The 20,807-nt window shown below is 41.6% G+C and overlaps 1 protein-coding gene across 2 annotated transcripts in view; it reads right to left on the reverse strand.

The window, feature by feature from the left end:
• Positions 1-2,312: 2,312 nt before the first annotated feature.
• The window catches only part of NF2 (NF2, moesin-ezrin-radixin like (MERLIN) tumor suppressor), a 144,756-nt gene continuing 126,261 nt past the window's right edge, over positions 2,313-20,807 (reverse strand). For both annotated transcript variants that reach the window (XM_044275278.1, XM_044275279.1), the window contains one exon: positions 2,313-5,791. In XM_044275278.1, the coding sequence (XP_044131213.1) occupies positions 5,741-5,791 (51 nt within the window). In that variant the 3' untranslated portion in view covers positions 2,313-5,740. The remainder of the gene's footprint in view (positions 5,792-20,807) is intronic.

Genomic DNA, 20,807 nt, shown 5'->3' on the forward strand with positions numbered 1-20,807 from the left:
ATTGCGGAAACAAGGGTTTCCGCAATATTGGGTTTATCAGCTGTTTGAAGAGGCTGCGGCACTCCGGTGAGTTATGTGGGCTTCTCTCGGCCTCTCTGTGGCCTAGGTGCAGTTCAGTCCCATTCAAGTAAATGGCCATCACAGCCGCAATCCACAGCTGATCCATGGGGTGCTGGGGGTTGGATCCCCAATGAATGGTCATTATTGTTAAACACCTGGAAAAACCCCTTAAGGTATCAACATGTCTTTGTCCACAAATGGCCTTTTTATGTCTGTAGTCTGTAACCATTAATACCCATGTCTGTGTAAAAGACGTCTACACATAACAGGATATTGTCAGTCAAGACTATATGCAGTTACTTTATTTTTATTTTAGATGCATTCAATAAATACATTTGGTTACACAGACAACATATCCTTTAAGGCTGGCGTTGTGTCATATGAGCTTGGCTTACACAGGAAAACTGTATAATAAACCACCTAGTTTTCATATAATATCATTTTGTACAAACATTAAATACGTTAACTGTTAAACTTAATATTTCAACAGTAAAATGAATCTCAGAACTAACTGGAAACAGGAAATGAAAAACATTTGCTAGATATTTTCTAGCAGAACAGAGCAATCCCATATCAGTTGGAAGAAAAGCCATAAAGAACATGGCCTGCCACACTGTAAAGAGAAACCACCCCTCAAACTTTATTCGCCATAGTCAAACACAGAAAATAATGATTCCACCTTTCATTTTCCAAAAGAAATGTAAAAAAATGAAAGGTGGAATCTGATTGCTTGCTATGGGCAACTAAGGCTACTTTCACACTAGCGTTCGGGGCTCCGCTTGTGAGTTCCGTTCAAAGGCTCTCACAAGCGGCCCCGAACGGATCCGTCCAGCCCTAATGCATTCTGAGTGGATGCGGATCCGCTCAGAATGAATCAGTCTGGCACCGTTTGTCCTCCACTCCGCTCAGCAGGTGGACACCTGAACGCTGCTTGCAGCATTCGGGTGTCCGTCTGGCCGTGCGGAGGCAAACGGATCCGTCCAGACTTACAATGTAAGTCAATGGGGACGGATCCGTTTGAATATGACACACTATGGCTCAATTTTCAAACGGATCCGTCTCCCATTGACTTTCAATGTAAAGTCTGGACGGATCCGTCTGAGGCTACTTTGACACTTTGCATTATATTTTTAAAAAATTCTGACGGCTCCGTTCTGAACGGATCCACCGTCTGCATTATATGAGCGGATCCATCTCAGACGGATCCGCTCTGAACGCAAGTGTGAAAGTAGCCTAAGCCAGTTCTACTGTACACTAGTTTGATAAATGACCTCAATACTGTTTTCAGAGCTTTTACTATCAGAACTATAGTGAATATAAACTAGTGATGAGCGAATTGGTTCGTACTGCTACATTCAAATCCGATTCGTTCAAACTAATTTAACTGTGGTAGAGGCACTTTCCTCATCTGCCGGTAAACTGCATTATTCCCTATGGGATCAGATAAAAATGGCCTTGGGTCTTGATAGAAAATCTTATTTTTGCGCATGTGCCATTATTGTGAGTAGCTGAGCATGCCCGAATATACTCAATAACGAATCTGAACTCAGTATTGTGGCACATGCCACAATCAATTACAGATCCAGGTTCATCATTGAGTATCTTTGCGCATGCCCTGCTAATTACGGTAATGGAGCATGCGCGTGAATAAGATTTTCTGACTGCAAATGGAAAAATGCAATTTACCAGCGGTAAATTAGGCCTCATGCACACGACTGCTGTTCTGGTCCGCATCTGAGCAGCAGTTTTTGCGGCTCAGGTGCGGACCCATTAACTTCAATAGGGCCGCAAAAAGATGCGGACAGCACTCCGTGTGCTGTCCGCATCCATTGCTCCGTTCTGTGGCCCCGAAAAAATATATAACATGTCCTATTCTTGTCAGTTTTGTGGACAATAGGCATTTCTACAATGGGCCGCTTGTTCCATTCCGCAAATTGCGGAAGGCACACAGGCGGCTTCCGTGTTTTGCGGACCGCAAAAAACGGAACGGTCGTGTGCATGAGGCCTTAGGCCTTTTTCCGTTTTGCGGTCCGTCTTTTGCGTTCCATATAGGGAACCATTCATTTCAATGGTTCCGCAAAAAAAACGGAATGTGTTCCGTAGGCATTCCGTTTCCGTATTTCCGTTCCGTTGAAAGATAGAACATGTCCTATTATTGCCCGCAAATCACGGTCCGTGGTTCCATTCAAGTCAATGGGTCTGCAAAAAAAACGGACCACATACGGAAATGCATCCGTATGTCTTCCGTATCCGTTCCGTTTTTTGCGGAACCATCTATTGAAAATGTTATGCCCAGCCCAATTTTTTCAATGTAATTACTGTATACTGTAAATGCCATACGGAAAAACGGAACGGAACCACAACGGAAGCAAAAATACAGGAACAACGGATACGAGAAAAACGGACCGCAAAACACTGAAATGGACATACTGTAGTGTGAAAGAGGCCTTACTGTGATGAATGAAGTGGATTCGTATGTACCAATTTGCTCATCACTAATATGAACTCTTTTTGTGCCAGGCATTGCCAGTGTCCAGTAGGCGGAGCTTCACTGTGAAGTGAGCACTTGCAGGAGGTAACCTGACAGAATAAGCAGAATAAAAAGTCATATTTGCACTACTCCTGATAATAAAAGCTCTACAAAAAGGTAGCCCTGTAAAGCAGACCCTACCTAGCAATGTCAGCAGTTTTGCAAGGTCAAAACTTCTGTCAGGCTCACTTTAAAAGGGACAACATCAAGTTCATTGTTCATGTGACTGCTGCAGGCAATCACTGACTTCAGGTGCCATTATTGTACATGTGACCACTGAGGACAGTGATTGGCTGCAGCAGCCACGTGAATGAAGTATGGCAGTACCAGTGGGGACCGGAGCAGTGGAGACACAACAAGTGGTGGCCATTAGTTTTTCGGACAATTAAAAAAAATCTTGGGCAATCCTTTAAATTTGGTTCTGAATTGAATTATCAGGCACTGCAGCAGACTTTATTGCATATATAAATAAGAGTTAAAAACGCTGTCTGACTTTACAATGTACTGCACCAGCAGAGCAGTGAAAACTGACCAATTAAAATCAATGGGTTTATGCTAATGGTCGTTTTTTTTCCACTCAAGATCACAGGGCATGCTTTCAATAGCTTTTTTTACACACACAGGGCTCGCCTATTCAACTCAATTGGTCAGTGATAAAAAGAAATGAAGCATTCTGAAGAACAACCTGTTTGCCACTAACGATTGCTAGAAGATGCTGTCTCTTGGCATCCTAGCAAAAAAATGCAAGAACGTAACAGAATTGCAGAAAACACTGAAGCAAAACTAAGGGAAAACCATCAGTTTGCGCACATTTAAAATTATTTGTTAAATGTCTTAACATTCAGTGCAGAGCTTTAGATGGCTTTCGTACGAGCAGCACTTATGACCTATCCTATAGATAGATGCTAAGTGGCTGATCATAGGGTGACCCACCAATTATGAGAATGGGGCATAAGTTGGGCATACATACTGCTGCTCCGTTCAATGTCTATAGCACTTACAAAGCAAGCATATTACAGTACTCAGCTATCTGTTGTGATTGAAGGGGATACCAGTGATCAGACACTTCTGACCTATCCTGTGGATAGGTTTAAAGGCTATGTACATCTTTGGGGGCATTTTTTTAAATTTATTATTGCATTGTACTCATTTTCAGCAACCCAAAAAATTCTCAGTTGGTCTTTATTAAAAATTTTGAACCACTGTTTTTGTGCAGCTTTGAGTTTCTCTAGTAGCAGAATCTGAATTTTCACTCTGTTCAGTCAGACAGCTCAACTGACTGTTCCTCATCTCCGATCTCTCTAAACCCTACCGATAAGAATGTGGCTGAAATAAGTGTTTATGACCTTTAAGGGTTAATAGTTTACAAGCACAAAGTAAAAGTAAAATGTTCAATTCAGCTAGAAAAACTTAACCCTTTGTGAAAAAATGGCTCAATATTTTTAACAAGCAATTGAGAAAAATAATTTTAGCCCAAAATGAGTAGAAAGCAACCATAAAAATAAATTGCCCCCGAAGATGTACATAAAGTGTTAATTGTAGAAAAACCCTTAACAAGTTATTATATAATAATAAATGATAAATATAATAAAATAAAAAATTAATAAAGGGAATCTGTCAGCTCATTCTGACACTTTGCTCCCATAAACCAGCAGCAACATGCATTAAGGGGGACTCCTCTTTGAGTCCCCTCCATTTGAACACGGGAGTCATATCAATGGTTTGTTGGAGCACAGCGTCGGAATCCAAAGGAGTATAAAAATGAAAATGACATAACCAGACTCGGCACGGCTTGCATTATACTCTGTTTACATCGGTTTGGGTGTTTCGGAGCTGACAGATTCCCTTTAAAACATCAAAACTAGGGTAGAAGACTGATACAATTCAACATTAGGATACTAAGGACCGTCAGCAGTTCAGCAAGATACAGTCTCACTTTCTGTGCACTGGCAATATTTTTGATAAAAGATGTCAATCAAAACTTCAATATCTAAACTGCATGAAAGTTTCATTAGTGTAAAAAGGGACAGTGGTTTAGTGTCAGACAGCTTCTCATTGGCATTTCACTATTTTTGTCAGAAAAGGAAGAACTGGTCAGCCAGAACACCATAGCAATTCATATGACACAATCTGTCAAATGTTAGTAAAATAAAAGCTGACAGCAATTTCTATTACAATGGATATTTTCTTCTGTGTGTGTATAAGACTATGTTACCACATATTTAAAGGCAATCTCTCATCAGCGACCTCCCTATTAAAAATGTTGGCATAGACACAACTGCGGTTCACCTGATTAAAACGCTGTTTGGCTTTTGTTGATCCGCAGCTCTGTTCTTGAGTTATACTTTTTCTTAATATGCAAATTAGGCCTTTGGTGCAATGAGGGTGACTGTTGCTCCACTCCTTTCTGTGGTCAGCTCCTCCTTGGCTGCTTTGATTGACAGGACCAGACAGTGGCAAAGCAGCCAGGAAGGAGCAGAGCTTAGGTACAACAAGAGCAAAAGTGAAGCCCTCATTGCACCAAAAGCCTAATTTCCAGATTAAGAAAGAGAATCATAACTCGGGAATGGAGCCTCGGATCAACAAAAGAAGAACTGCAGCTATGTGTCTATGCAAACAGCAGGATATGAAGTTCCCTGGTGACAGATTCCCTTTAAGCCACCTGTTTACTGATGCAAAACTAGCTGCGTTGCTTCTTCTTCATGTCTTGCGCCTTTATCAAGGCGAGTATAGCAGAACATCAGAAAAACACATTCTAGACCATGGTGAACAGAAAGAGTATAAGGATGGGGAAGGGTATACATATACATGTAGTGGCAAGTATGAGTATATTGCATAATCCAAAATGAAAAACCCTTTGTTTTAAGTGTATAGAGAAATGCTATTAACACCACTTTATTTGAACTACTATATAATTGTAGACTGCAATACTTTCCATTATAAAAAAAAAAGGCATCGTTGTACCTTTTAGTGTTAACCTTTTAGTATGTGGTAATGCAATATATCACAGAGGAAGTTTACAAAATAAAATAAAAAAGCTGTTCCAACACATTTATGAAAATCCCTAGTTACAGGCGCGCCGATGCTTCGATGTGGCCCTTCCCATCATCTTGGAAGAACTTTCGACATTCGCAATGTACCAGCGATGGATTACAATTCTTCAAAGAAGGCTACTCTACATTGCGTACTCTGTAAGGTGAGCTGGAAGAGACAGAGAAAAAGCTGATGTTATAGAAGGAGGCGTTACAGCTACAATAATTCAGAACATGTACAACAACCACAGCAACTATGGACACTTTCCTTGTACTTTCTAAGAGATAGTAAAACAAAAAACACACATTTTGTTTGAGGTTTTCCAAACTGGTGCTAAGGAAAACTGGCTTAATTTCCTATCGCAACCAATCAGATTTTTCCTTTCATTTTTCCAAAGAAGCTGTGTGGGCAACTAAGCCAGTTTTCCTTAGCACCAGTTTTGATAAATGTCCCCCATGCCGGAGAACAGCTATGCTAAACCAGTTCTAGAACGGAAACTGGCAACACTCGATTGACCCTGCTGACTTTTATAGGGTCTGGGTTCTAGTATTTTTGACCGCCCAACAGATGCTACTAATGCTAGCATGAACATTTGTTCCAGTGCTGGCTGGAGCTCTGGTCTTTGTTTTCAGAGCTGCGGCAATTACGTCTTTGACTACTCTAGGGGATCACTACTGCCAGTCACAGGCCTCAGTCAGGTACGTCATTGCTCTAGCTTAGAAAACAAAGACTGCAAGAGTGGCAGCTGGAAGGGGACTGAGCAGGTTAGTAAGGCTTTTTTTTTCCTAAACATTCCCTGTTTTGGAAACATTGGGGGGAGGGGCATGTTATAGTGGAACCCCCACCAATTCCTGGAACAACCAATGCCAGGACAACAATACTGAGCAAAGCGCTGTACACTGCTATCTTCAGCAGTCCACAGAGGTGACTGGAAGGGCAGTCAGTGTACATCCCCAACTAGTTTTTAAATTCTTATCGGGTGTAAGGGGCTTGTGTTCTTCTAGGGGTCCCTGCATTTACCCCCTCCCCAAATCGAATAGTTCTTTTCTGTACTGTCTTACTGGAATACCACTTTAATCAACACAGACCTTTAGACCTAAAAAAAAAAAAAAAAGGAAAAAAAAAGGGCAGTCTCACCTTGAGTATGTAAGGTTTTTTTATTTTAATTCTCAACAGTCATTTAGGGGTCTGGAAAAAAACAAACCTGTTCCTGACACAGCAATTTTCTATTTATGTGTATTTGTTTTTCACTACCTGAGGCCATGACTTACGTTCAGAAACATGTGTCACACATCGGAAAGGAGCATGGCAGAAATTGAGTCTTTTTTTTGGAAACACAGTAATTTCTTTGGTATATGCTCAGAGGTAAAGTCTATTGAACATGTCTGCCACTGTGGAAGATTTGAAGGAAAACATCCAATGTGAAACTGCTTCTATTCCCCCCTATATGCTTGGTGACACGTTCAAGAACATGGAGTGCTGCGGCGAAAAATGTCTGGCTGAAAACGGAGACAACTTTCTGCATTGCATGTAATGCAATCAATTACACATATGTCAAGATATGTAGCGTATTATAATTTTTTTGTTCAGATTCAGACTGATTTATCATAACAGAGTTAAAACAGAATATTCAGGGCCTCTTTCATGTGAATCTACCTGTACTACATACTGGTGAGTTTTCCTGTCAGGCTGCTCAGCCATGATGGAATATCATAGGCAGGATCGCATCATTACCATCTATTGCAGAGCAATGTAGTGTGTACTGAGCCCATGCCCCCTCACCCCTTAGGCAGCTCGGCAAGTGGAAGCAACCAGTCCTGCTCACATCCTAGGACAGGTTGCTGGGGGAACCCCTTTAAACTGGATACCAATTAAAAGACAGTCTATGCTACCATAATTCCCCCCTAATGACCCTAGTATGATGTGTTTGTGCTCTATGTTCAGCTTACATGCCTGGAAAAGCTCCTGGGGTATATAGTAAATGTATCTGCTGGCCTCAATTTATATGACGGCGTCTGCCCACCATCAGACCTGTATGTGTTGGCATACCATTTTCTCAACTGTATATGTAAGAACTGCAGACTGTCATTTCATTACTGTCAATGAAGGCTATCTGAAGCCCCCACTACTCCCACCCCCTCCGTATACTGGGGGTATATTATATATATTTTTTTCAATGGGACCCTATGGGTGACAGATTCCACTGTCTGGCATTGTGTCACTAGCCTACATTGACACATTTATCACAAGCGTATACTGCCTAACACATACTTAAGCTTCGGTGAGATCGGCAATATTTCACTGACAACTCCTGTCCGGGGTAGTGCCCTGAATCTTATCCATCATCATTAATCCTCCCTTATCCAAGGCACACAATTTGTACACAAAACTGGCAGCTTGATTATATATAAATGATTTCCAAATCACGACAAAGATTTGTAGCAGACAACAGTGGCAACCACAAGCAAGTCGCCACTACTTTCTTAAAAAAAAAAAAAAAAAAACAGAACAAACAGTTAACAGACCTTGGGCCAATAATCTGCATTGCACTGAATAGTGATCTAGGAATGTTCTTTCATTTCTGGTTACTGCACTGTGCGCGGTAAAAAAATGATATCTCCCGCAATAAGTCGCATGCATGAAATGCAGCACTTCATCTTAATAAATGAAGACCAACGGAACCAAATGAATGACTGCCCATGTAAAAATGGATCAGTTGGGTCCCCCAGAGTGGGATTCTGTTCAAGTAATGCACAGTCCTGGGCTATGCTTGCTAGAGGAGGTTTTAAATCCCCAAGCCTGCTTGACTATAAATGATTAATGCAGCTTGACCAAGCTATAGACTTTACAAGGAGAGGTTATCCTTAGAAACTGACAGCCGGCAGCCCTGCGTGCGCTGTCCATTTACCAAGGCTTCCCCTAACCTCAATTAATCTTCACACATGCCAGGCAAAATCAATTCAGACTCCCCTATGACCTTCCCTGGTCAGGTATTAGAGAGTACTTCTGTCACCAGATTTTTATTCACACAGTAAGGTGGGCGGCAACAGCACTGAATGGATGGCAAGAGTACATGGAGGCTTGCATTCACAAGAGTGTTTGTGTATATATTACATACATACATACAGTGGGGAAAATACCACATGTATTTGATAAACTGCCAATTTAGCAAGTTTTCCCACCTACAAGGAAGTCACATTGTATGATTTTTACATAATTAATTTGCATTTTACTGCATGAAATAAGTATTTGATCACCTACCAAAAAGTCCGGTCTCCTAGCTGTATGAGGGCTTATTTTTTGCAGGACAAGTTGTACTTTCTAATGCCACCATTAATTATAGCATAAAATCTGGTGGAAAGCAATACCTCCACTGTTTTACGGGTTTTGCCCCCACAGCGTTTTGTTTACGGCCAAAAATGACCCATGCCCTTCATTCTCTGGGTCGGTAAGATTACAACGATACCCCATATGTATAGGTTCTTTATGTCCAAATAGTGTAAAAATAAATGTAAACTTTTTTTATCACCATATTCTGACCCCCGTAACCTTTTTATAATTATGTCTACTGAACTGTTTATGGGCTCATTTTTTGTGGCACAATCTGTACTTTTAATTGATACCATTTTGGAGTATGCGTGACTTTTTGATCACTTTTTTGGGGGGTAAGAGAAGCAATGAAAAAATGGCAAATCATCCATTTTGACCCTTTTTTCAGTTACGCCATTCACCATATTGGAATTTGTTTTTGTATTTTAATAGTATGGGTATTTTCGGTTACGGTGATACCCATGATGTTTATAGTTATTGTTATTTAGGTATTTATTTTTTAATTATATGGAAAGGGGGGTGATTCAAACTTTTATATTTTTTTTCTATATTTTAAAAAAATATATACAAATTTTTGTGATCATTATGTGCCTCATATATGAGCTTATTAATTTATATATTTTTTGGGTTTATCATTTATTATTAGCTTATTTTGTTCACTTCTTATCCTGGCCAAAATAAGAATTGCAGTTTGAATACTGTTAGCCTACTTAGTAAGGCTACCAGTATTGAGCGCAACTACATATGCCCAGATTAGACACCCGGGGCAAAAGGTAGAAAGCCTGGAAGCGTGAGTTTCTGGGTTTTTGCGCATTTAGGTGCCATGATCTCACTTGATCACGGCATTTAAAGCATTTAATTACCGCAATCGGCATTATTGCCGGTCACGATAATTAGCCGCAGGTCTGCCGGCCATGACGCCCGCTGCACGTGCGTCATGTTTACACATCGCACCAGCCTAAGGGTTAAGAAGCCCTCCTACTCTGTACTCATTACCTGTATTAATTGCACCTGTTCGAACTCGTTACCTGTATAAAAGACACCTGTCCAAACACTCAATCACAATTCAACCTCTCCACCATGGCCAAGACCAAAGAGCCGTCCAAGGACACAAAACTGGGATGGGCTACAGGTTAATAGGCAAGCAACTTGGCGAGAAGGCAACAATTAGAAAATGGAAGAAACACAAGATGACTGTAAATCTTCCTCGGTCTGGGGCTCCATGCAAGATCTCGACCCTTGGGTAAGGAGGATTCTGAAAAAGGTCAGGAATCAGCCCAGAACTACACAAGGGGACCTTGGTCAATGACCTGAAAAGAGCTGGGACCACAGTTTCAAAGATTACCGTTAGTAACACTACACCGTCATGGATTAAAATCCTGCAGGGCACACAAGGTCCCCTGCTCACACCAGCACATGTCCAGGCCTGTTTGAAATTCTCCAGTGACCATCTAGACTGTTTGAAATTCTCTAGTGACCATCTAGATGATCCAGAGGAGGCATAGGAGAAGGTCATGTGGTCAGGTGAGACCAAAATAGAACTCCACTTGCCGTGTTTGGAGGAAGAAACAGGATGAATACAACCCCAAGAACACTGTCCCAACCGTGAAGCATGGGGGTGGAAACATCATACTTTGGGGATGATCTTCTGCAAAGGAGGAAGGACGACTGTACCGTATTGAAGAGAGAAAAGATGGTACCATGTATTGCAAGATTTTGGCTGACAACATCCTTCCCTCAGTAGGGTCGTCCCTGGGTCTTCCAGAGTGGTTCCATAAGAAGCATTTCGAGGTCCTGGAGTGGCCTAGCCATTCTCTAGACCTGAACCCAAACGTAAATCTTTGGAGGGAGCTGAAACTCAATGTAGCCCAGCGATAAGCACGAAGCCTGAAAGATCTGAAGGAGATCTGTATGGAGGAGTGGGCCAAAATCCCTGCTGAAGTGTGTGCAAACTTGGTCAAGAACTACAGAAACGTCTGACCTCTATAATTGCAAACAAAGGTTTCTGTGCAAAATATAAAGTTCTGTTTTTCTATTGCTTCAAATACTTATTTCATGCAATAAAATGCTATTTAAAAATCATACAATGTGATTTTCAGGATTTTTTTTTTAGATTCTGTCTCTCACAGTTGAAGTGTACCTATAATACAAATTACACACCTCTCCATTCTTTGTAGGCGAGAAAGCTTGCAAAATTACCAGTGTATCAATCCTTATTTTCCCCACTGTAAATACACGCACATGTAAACACAGAATGATCCATCACAAGGATAGTTCATCAATATCAGGCTACATTCACACGTCCGTATGTGTTTTGTGGTCCGCAAATTGCAGATCAGCAAAAAAAAAAAATGGATGACGTTCCGTATGGCATCCTTTTTTTTTTTTGTGTGGATCCATTGTAATAATGCCTATCCTTGTAAGCAAAACAGACAAGAATAGGACATGTTCTATCTTTTTTTGCGGGGCTACGGAACGGACATACGGATGCAGATGGCACACGGTGTGCTGTACGCATTTTTTGCAGACCCGTTGAAATGAATGGGTCCGCATCCTATCCGCAAAAAAATAAAAACTGAACGGACACGGAAACAGAATATGTTCGTGTGCATGAGCCTTTAGATTGATGGAGGACCTATTCTTGGCAACCCAACCAATCAGACAATTAAAGGGGCCATGTGCTCCAGCAATTGCTGCATCCGCTTCATTGTTTACCAGTACAGCTCTGTTCTTTTATTAGTGGCTGTACCTGATTGCAGCTCTGTCTTTATTCACTTGCATGAAACCAGACAGTTCTGAGTTGCAATACCAGACACACAAACTAGTAAAATTACAGAGCTGCTGCTGATAAGCAATCAAAGTGGCGTGGCGCTTGCTGGAGCGCTGTGGACCTTAAAATTGGCTGAATGGCATGGATGAGGGGAGCAGAACCCCTACCGACTTGCTATCTATTTTTTAGTCCTGGTGAACCCATTTAAAACCACTGACAGGTAAAATAAATAAGACTACTTTGACACTAGCGTTTTTGCTGGATCCTGAATGATTTAGGCAGCAGTTCTTGAAGTCAATGTGTTAGGAACAGGAAAAATATGCAATCTAAGGTGTCAAAACACAAAGGGCATGGCTGCTTGCTGCATAGTCAGAGTGCCCATGCCATGACCACGTAGCAGTAGAAGAAGGTGGTCTAGTCATAAAATTTTCTTTAATGTTTTCCTTTACATCATGTGGACAGCTGGGAACGTCTGTACTTACCTGGGGAGTAGAGAGGACCAGGAAGAAGGCAAACTGGTGGAGGAGGGGTGATATTCTGCTAGGAAACTTTGGATCCTAGCATCCGCTTGCTGGTTAGTTTGACACATGCAACCTACCTAAAGTATTATATATATATATATATATTTTTTTTTTAAATAAAACTCATTTTATTGACACTGGTGCCATACAAGCGGACTTCATTTAGAAGAGGCAGACATACCAAGCATGGCAGTTCCGCTTTCTGCCGGACACTGCCCCTTAAATGAGAGTCTGGACCCAGGAATTTCATCAGAGGATGACGTCACTCACCCCTTCTTTCTTTGGCACCAGTCACAAACACTTAAACAGTGCCATATACAATTGCAAGAAAAAGTATGTGAACCCTTTGGAATGATATGGATTTCTGCACAAATTGGTCATAAAATGTAATCTGATCTTCATCTAAGTCACAACAATAGACAATCACAGTCTGCTTAAACTAATAACACACAAAGAATTAAATGCTACCATGTTTTTATTGAACACACCATGTAAACATTCACAGTGCAGGAGGAAAAAGTATGTGAACCCCTAGACTAATGACATCTCCAAGAGCTAATTGGAGTGAGGTGTCAGCCAACTGGAGTCCAATCAATGAGATGAGATTGGAGGTGTTGGTTACAGCTGCCCTGCCCTTAACAAAGACACCAGTTCTGGGTTTGCTTTTCACAAGAAGGATTGCCTGATGTGAATGATGCCTCGCACAAAAGAGCTCTCAGAAGACCTACTATTAAGAATTGTTGACTTGCATAAAGCTCGAAAGGGTTATAAAAGTATCTCCAAAAGCCTTGCTGTTCATCAGTCCACGGTAAGACAAATTGTCTATAAATGTAGAAAGTTCACCACTGCTGCTACTCTCCCTAGGAGTGGCCGTTCTGTAAAGATGACTGCAAGAGGACAGCGCAGACTGCTCAATGAGGTGAAGAAGAATCCTGGAGTGTCAGCTAAAGACTTACAAAAGTCTCTGGCATATGCTAACCTCCCTGTTAGCGAATTTACGATACGTAAAAACCCTAAACAAGAATGGATTTCATGGAAGAATACCACAGAGGAAGCCACTGCTGTCCCAAAAAAACATTGCTGCACATTTACAGTTTGCACAAGAGCATGTAGATGTTCCACAGCAGTACTGGCAAAATATTCTGTGGACCGATGAAACCAAAGTTGAGTTGTTTGGAAGAAACACACAACACTATGTGTGGAGAAAAAGAGGCACAGCACACCATCATCAAAACCTCATCCCAACTGTGAAGTATGGTGGTGGGGGCATCATGGTTTGGGGCTGCTATGCTGCGTCAGGGCCTGGACGGATTGCTATCATAGAAGGAAAATTGAATTCCCAAGTTTATCAAGACATTTTGCAGGAGAACTTCTGTCCACCAGCTGAAGCTCAACAGAAGATGGGTGTTGCAACAGGACAACGACCCAAAGCATAGAAGTAAATCAACAACAGAATGGCTTAAACAGAAGAAAATACACCTTCTGGAGTGGCTCAGTCAGAGTCCTGACCTCAACCCGACTGAGATGCTGTGGCATGACCTCAAGAAAGTGAGTCACACCAGACATCCCAAGAATATTACTGAACTGAAACCGTTCTGTAAAGAGGAATGGTCAAGAATTACTCCTGACCGTTGTGCAAGTCTGATCTGCAACTACAGGAAACATTTGGTTATTAGTTTAAGCAGACTGTGATTATCTATGGTTGTGACTTAGATGAAGATCAGATCACATTTTATGACCAATTTGTTACGATATCCATATCATTCCAAAGGGTTCACATACTTTTTCTTGCAACTGTATCTGGGACTAGGCTCCATTCTTGCAACACCTCATCTCATCTATAGTGCAGCATAGCCCTCATACTTAACTTAATTACATGTAAAACTTTATAGAAAGAGAACATAAAATAAGTAGCAGTTAATCTAAGGTTGCATTCCTTGAGTCTCTCCTCTCATACTAGGTTCAGATCACAGCCACATATGGGCATTTTGTATCTCTAGCATGTACTATAGGTTCATTAGTGCGTCACAATGTATATACCTCCCTGATGGCTATATTTTTATGTATACTCAGTTGACAAGCAGAACTTGATTATTTATTTTATTTTGTTGACTCCAATGTCTAATGAAGGCTATTTAGGCTGAAAACGTTTATATTAACAATTTCTTGAATAAATCTCATGCGTTTTGCAAATGACTTTTTGCATTGCAGTCTTTATATTACTGTACAGATAAAGCATGCTTAGTACATTTCAAGGTGTTACATTCAATTACACACAAGACGGTTATAAGCACAAAGTATGTGCATACATATTGTTAAGAATTCCAGAATTATCGTATTGTTACCAAAAATCTGAAATACAAGGACTGTAACCGTGAAAGAAGATCACAAACCCTTCACTTTTATAGGTGAATCAAAATTACAATAAGCAGTGGTGGCAACATTTAGATATATATCCATCACACAATCAGACCCATGTGCTTGATTGTGTGATGGAAGGATTCTTGTCACAAGACCACTCTTAAGCAAGCGGACCCAATTTCTAAGAGTTGGAAGACCTTCATTCTTCCAGTGTGGTGCTATGTGATTTCTGGCAAGGAATAAAGTTTCTCTTAAAAAGATTTGGGTATGGTATCGCCATACCCACATGTGGAATTATATACATAACAAAAAAGTGTGAAGCAACTGAAAATATGTCATATTCTAGGTTCTTCAAAGTAGCCACCTTTTGCTTTGATTACTGCTTTGCACACTCTTGGCATTCACCTGAAATGGTCTTCCAACAGTCTTGACGGAGTTCCCAGAGATGCTTAGCACTTGTTGGCCCTTTTGCCTTCACTCTGCGGTCCAGCTCACCCCAAACCATCTCGATTGGGTTCAGGTCCGGTGACTGTGGAGGCCAGGTCATCTGGCACAGCACCCCATCACTCTCCTTCATGGTCAAATAGCCCTTACACAGCCTGGAGGTGTGTTTGGGGTCATTGTCCTGTTGAAAAATAAATGATGGTCCAACTAAACGCAAACCGGATGGAATAGCATGCCGCTGCAAGATGCTGTGGTAGCCATGCTGGTTCAGTATGCCTTCAATTTTGAATAAATCCCCAACAGTGTCACCAGCAAAGCACCCCCACACCATCACACCTCCTCCTCCATGCTTCACGGTTGGAACCAGGCATGTAGAGTCCATCAGTTCACCTTTGCTGGGTCGCGCAAAGACACAGTGGTTGGAACCAAAGATCTCAAATTTGGACTCATCAGACCAAAGCACAGATTTCCACTGGTCTAAACATTCCTTGTGTTCTTTAGCCCAAACAAGTCTCTTCTGCTTGTTGCCTGTCCTTAGCAGTGGTTTCCATGAAGGCCTGATTCACACAGTCTCCTCTTAACAGTTGTTCTAGAGATGTGTCTGCTGCTAGAAGTCTGTGTGGCATTGACCTGGTCTTTAATCTGAGCTGCTGTTAACCTGCGATTTCTGAGGCTGGTGACTCGGATGAACTTATCCTCCGCAGAAGAGGTGACTCTTGGTCTTCCTTTCCTGGGGTAGTCCGCATGTGAGCCAGTTTCTTTGTAGCGCTTGATGGTTTTTGTGACTGCACTTGGGGACACTTTCAAAGTTTTCCCAATTTTTCGGACTGACTGACCTTCATTTCTTAAAGTAATGATGGCCACTCGTTTTCCTTTACTTAGCTGCTTTTTTCTTGCCATAATACAAATTCTAACAGTCTATTCAGTAGGACTATCAGCTGTGTATCCACCTGACTTCTCCACAACGCAACTGATGGTCCCAACCCCATTTATAAGGCAAGAAATAGCTGTTTCATCTGGAGGGGTAAAAAACCGCGTATATCACTGAAGAAATTACAACTGGCTAGAGAAGATGGCGGAGTTAAATCTCCCAAATATTCGGAGATATAACATAGCGAGCAATTTCAGACATAGTATAGACTGGATAACACAGTCGAGTCCCTAATCAAATTTTGACGTGGAATCGCAATTGGCTTACCCATGGTCATTAGCAGCCCTATTACACACGAAATTCGCAAATCTACCTCCATTGTTAAAAAAAAGTACCCTCATAAAAGATACAGACGGAACCTGGAAAGCGGTAAATAATGAATATGGCCTCTCCTTCTCTTTATCAAAGTACATGCCTCTTTGGGCCTATCCAGAATTTGATGAGGGGGGGCAGAATAGGCAATATACTGAATGGAAGGTCAGGGGGATCAGATTGGTGAGAGACATGGCATGAATCGGAAAATAGATATCTACCTCTACACGAGGTGTGTTCAAAGTATGGACTGACCACCAAATGTGGTGGTCAGTCTTACAGGTCATAAACTTCTTAAAAGATAGATTGAGGGACCTCTCACAGGAATTTCCGTCCAATCAATTTGATTCCCTGAAATTATCAGGTCATAACTGTCTCTCACTATCTGATTTTGCTCTTCGAAACTTCATTCCGGATAATGCATAGGGCAATATATGGTATCCACGACTCATATACATTAAATCAGGAAAGTAAGATAACACACTGCCCAAAAGATGGTGTAAGGAGACACTGAAGGTAAATTTGCCGTTATCAGCAGAAGTAATACTATTCCATAGCCATTCAGACAAACCATCATTGTCCCAAATGATACATCTGTGTCTCTTGGCTGCTAAGAGATGTCTGTTATATTACTGGTTGATGCCACATACGCCCAAAGTGTCAGATATTGTAGCACAAGTAAAAACATGTTTGAGAATGGAATTTATTATTGTAAAACAGACAAAAGAGAGCGGGATAATGAAATCCAGTCGCTAATGTCCCAATTTAGAAATACATCTTGGTTCTTAAAAGAACAATTGAAGGGTACATTAGGAAGATTAGACCAGTAAGAGAAAAAGGGTAGGAACCTGGATCGAATACGGAAGGTCAGGATGAATATAGGATTCAAGAGAAGAGAATGAAGGGCTAGGAGAACGAGATCAATAGGATACAAGACATTGGGGAGGAAAAAAAATGTAATTGAAATGTAATTGTATTTTCATGTGCTGAGAGTTGTACATTGCTACAGGTCATGATTCATGTTTCTTCACGCATTCTGTAACAATAACTCTGAATATATGTAATATTGGAGATTGTTGTACTGGCTTTTAGTTATGTTAAAACGAATAAAGTTGTGTTTAAAAAAAAAAAATGGACTAGGGGAATGTAACTCAGCCTGTAGTTGAAAAAAAAACAGGACATTTTATTGAAAAAGATTGCCCCACACATTGGATAGCTTAAGACATCCAAAATAAAGGGGATGAGTGGGTAATGGTGAAGAATTGTGCCAGAGGTGCATTTCAACATAATATGGGAGTAGTCCATTACCTTCCCGGTTTGTCTCCAAATTGAGTGGGCCAATTTATGATACAGTAATAATTTAGAAGGAGACATCTATGTGAGTAGCTCTAATAAACCCATTAAGTATGTACTATCAATTGCATGTGCTAAATAGTGGTCCAAATTAGGAAGATCAACATTAGGTATCCAAAAGTATGAAGGGTTATTGTGTGTCAAATTTTCAGAGTGCTGATCCTGGAAATAAAAGTCACTCATTTGCTTCTGCTGGTCCTTTCAGCACTAAGAGACCTGTCTGGCTCCTTAAAGGGGTTGTCCTATTAAAGATATTCTACAGTTTTCAAACCAGCACCTGGATCTGAATACTTTTGTAATCGCATGTACTTAAAAATATGGTATAGCCACTTAGTTATGCAATAAAATATATCTGTATAGCGCCACCTGCTGTTTTTTTTTTTTCTTATTTGTCCAACTCACTGAGACGGTCAGATTCATCCTTTAAATTTGGAAGTGACTGGAGATAATGACTTGTCCCTAGGGTCTATTTCTTTTAATCAAAATGCATTAGACTTTATTGATGATACTGGGGTTGGGCCCCAAGAATAATTTTCCAATGAACCCCCGTCCTGGTCATGTGCACTGCTGTGGCCAATCATTGGCCTCAGCGATTATGTGTCCCCAAGCTGCACATCATTGCTGGAAGACAGGCTGCTTGGGGACATGTCACTGCTGAGGCCAGTGTGGCATACGTGACCCTGCCCAAATTAGGGTTATTGCGATACCAAATTTTGATTCGATTTTGATACCATAAAAAATTATTGCTATACTCGATACCACGAGAAAAAATAAATAAAACAGCTCTATTAGGGTGAATAGGACTTCACACTCTCCCTGTGGTCCTGTGCATAGTACACACAGCAGCAGGAAGATTACCATGGCAGCCAGGGCTTCAGTAGTGTCCTGGCTGACGTGGTAACCGATCGGACTTCACTGCTGGGGTTCCGATCAGAACTGCCACTGCCACTAATGAGAAAGAGGGGAGGGGACCCTGTGTCCACTGCCACCAAGGATTATAAAACTGTGGGGGTTGGGGGCGCGCTGAGTCATCTATGTTTTTAGTACTGGGGCCGAGGGGGGGGGGGGGGGGGGGCACTGCGCCACCAATAAAGATAAGTAACCTTTTAATACAAATACAGGAGGCGGCTGCGGGTGGCAGAATCACATAGCAGTCACCGACCTCTATGACAGGGCGCTGCGATCCGCAGCAGTTAATTCCTCAGGTGAGGCACCTGAGGGGTTAACTGCCGCGGATCGCAGCGCCCTGTCAGAGGTTGGGTGCCAGCTATGTGTTTCTGCAGTCGGCACCCGCCTCCTGTATTCGTATTAATGACTCACTTATCTTCATTGGTGGCGCAGTGGCCCTCCCCTCCTCCGCCCCTATCTCTTCTCATTGGAGGCAGCGGCACAGGGGGGAGGGAGAGAGTGACTCCTTCTCCCCTGTGCTGTTGAAGAGAACATGGAGTGCGCTGTCAGCAACGTGCGCCATGTTCTCTGATACTACATTGCGCAGTAGCGCAGCCTAGTATCAGTAACTGTCAAATCAGATATCGAATCGGTACCATACAAAAGTATAGATTGGGTATTTATAATTCGATACCTGCTATAACCCTAGTCCAGATGTGTACAGGCCAGGGACCAGAAGGAGTGTACTAAACCATCAGCACTGGAATAGAGCAGGGTGCAAGTGAGTTATTTTTCTTTTCACTTTAGCATCAGCACTCTAGTGGCCAAATTGAAAAGTGACATAAAAGCAGGAAAAAACACTTTACGACAGCCCATCAACTATAAATGTCCTTGGGATGGTCGTTCTGGAACGTCCATTCAGAGATCACAGCTGCACGCTAATCGTGCAGTTGCTGCGCTGAGCTGTCAGTGATAGCAGGGCACCCCAGAGAGAAGGCAGGGACCGTTCCTGAATGTCCCTGACTTCTAGAGCACTGTGTACACAGATCAGAAAGCGATATGCCGCTTCCTGTCCCGACCTGGCGGACATGTGATCCCTGGGGCCGGGTGAGTGCAGGAGCTGTCGAGTCTTCCATAGACCACGATCAGCCCTGCACTATGGCTGTACAGCGCAGTATTATGCTGTACAGCCTATCTGGGGGGTGTATCTCCCCTGTAACTGGGGCTACTATGTCAGCCCCAGTTACAAGAGAAATCAATAGTTAAAAAAATATATATATGTTAAGTTACGGTAAATGTCCCCCAGAGGTCTTGTATGACCTTATGGGGGACAAAGTGTCAAATAAAAAAAAATGTAAATAAAAAAATAAAGTGAAAATAAAATTAAAGTTTCACATTAAAACAAAATTAAAAAATTTCCCCTTCCAATCAGTTATTTTAAAAATGTAAAAAAAAATTGAAGAAAAAAAGTATAATGACATATTTGGTATAACCGCGTCCACAACGACCGGCTCTATAATATCATCCTATGATCTACCCAATCAGGTGAACACTGTAAAAAAATAAACATTGCTCCAAAACATATGACATATTTGGTATCTTTGTGGTCACTTTTTGGGGGGTCTTTATTGTGGGGTTAACTCAGGGCCTCTTTTAAATGCAACACGGTGCCCAAAAACCATATGGCGCTCCTTGCCTTCTGTGGCCTGTCGTGTACCCAAACAACGGCATACGACCATATATGTGGTGTTTCTGCAAACTGCAGAATCAAGGTAATAAATATTGAGGTTTGTTTTGTTAACCCTTGATGTGTTCGAGGAAAAAATTCATTAAAATGGAAAACCTGCAAAAAAAAGTAACATTTTGACATTTTACCTCTATTTTGCTTTAATTCTAAAACCAGTTTTGAATAGTTTGAGGGGTGTCATTTCTAAAATGGGGTCATTTATGGGTTGGTTCTATTATGTAAGCCCCACAAAGTGCCTTCAGAACAGAACTGGTCCTGAAAACAATTTTCTTAAAAATCAAAAAAATTGCTTCTAAAATTCTAAACCATCTAGCACCCCGCCCGCCTCCCCTTGAAAATTCGTTGGTGTACAGTGGTATACCAGAGTGTCAGCACATTGCTGACACTCTGGTATAAATGGCTGACATCTGTGCATATGTCAGCCGTTTAAACCTTTCCATACCGCGGTCCGTACGGACCGCGGTATGGAAAAGGTTAACTGTCAGGGTCAAGGGGCTCCCTCCCTCTCCCATCGGGGGGCTTCTTTG

Source organism: Bufo gargarizans, chromosome 1, assembly GCF_014858855.1.
Source record: "Bufo gargarizans isolate SCDJY-AF-19 chromosome 1, ASM1485885v1, whole genome shotgun sequence".
Taxonomy (NCBI): domain Eukaryota; kingdom Metazoa; phylum Chordata; class Amphibia; order Anura; family Bufonidae; genus Bufo; species Bufo gargarizans.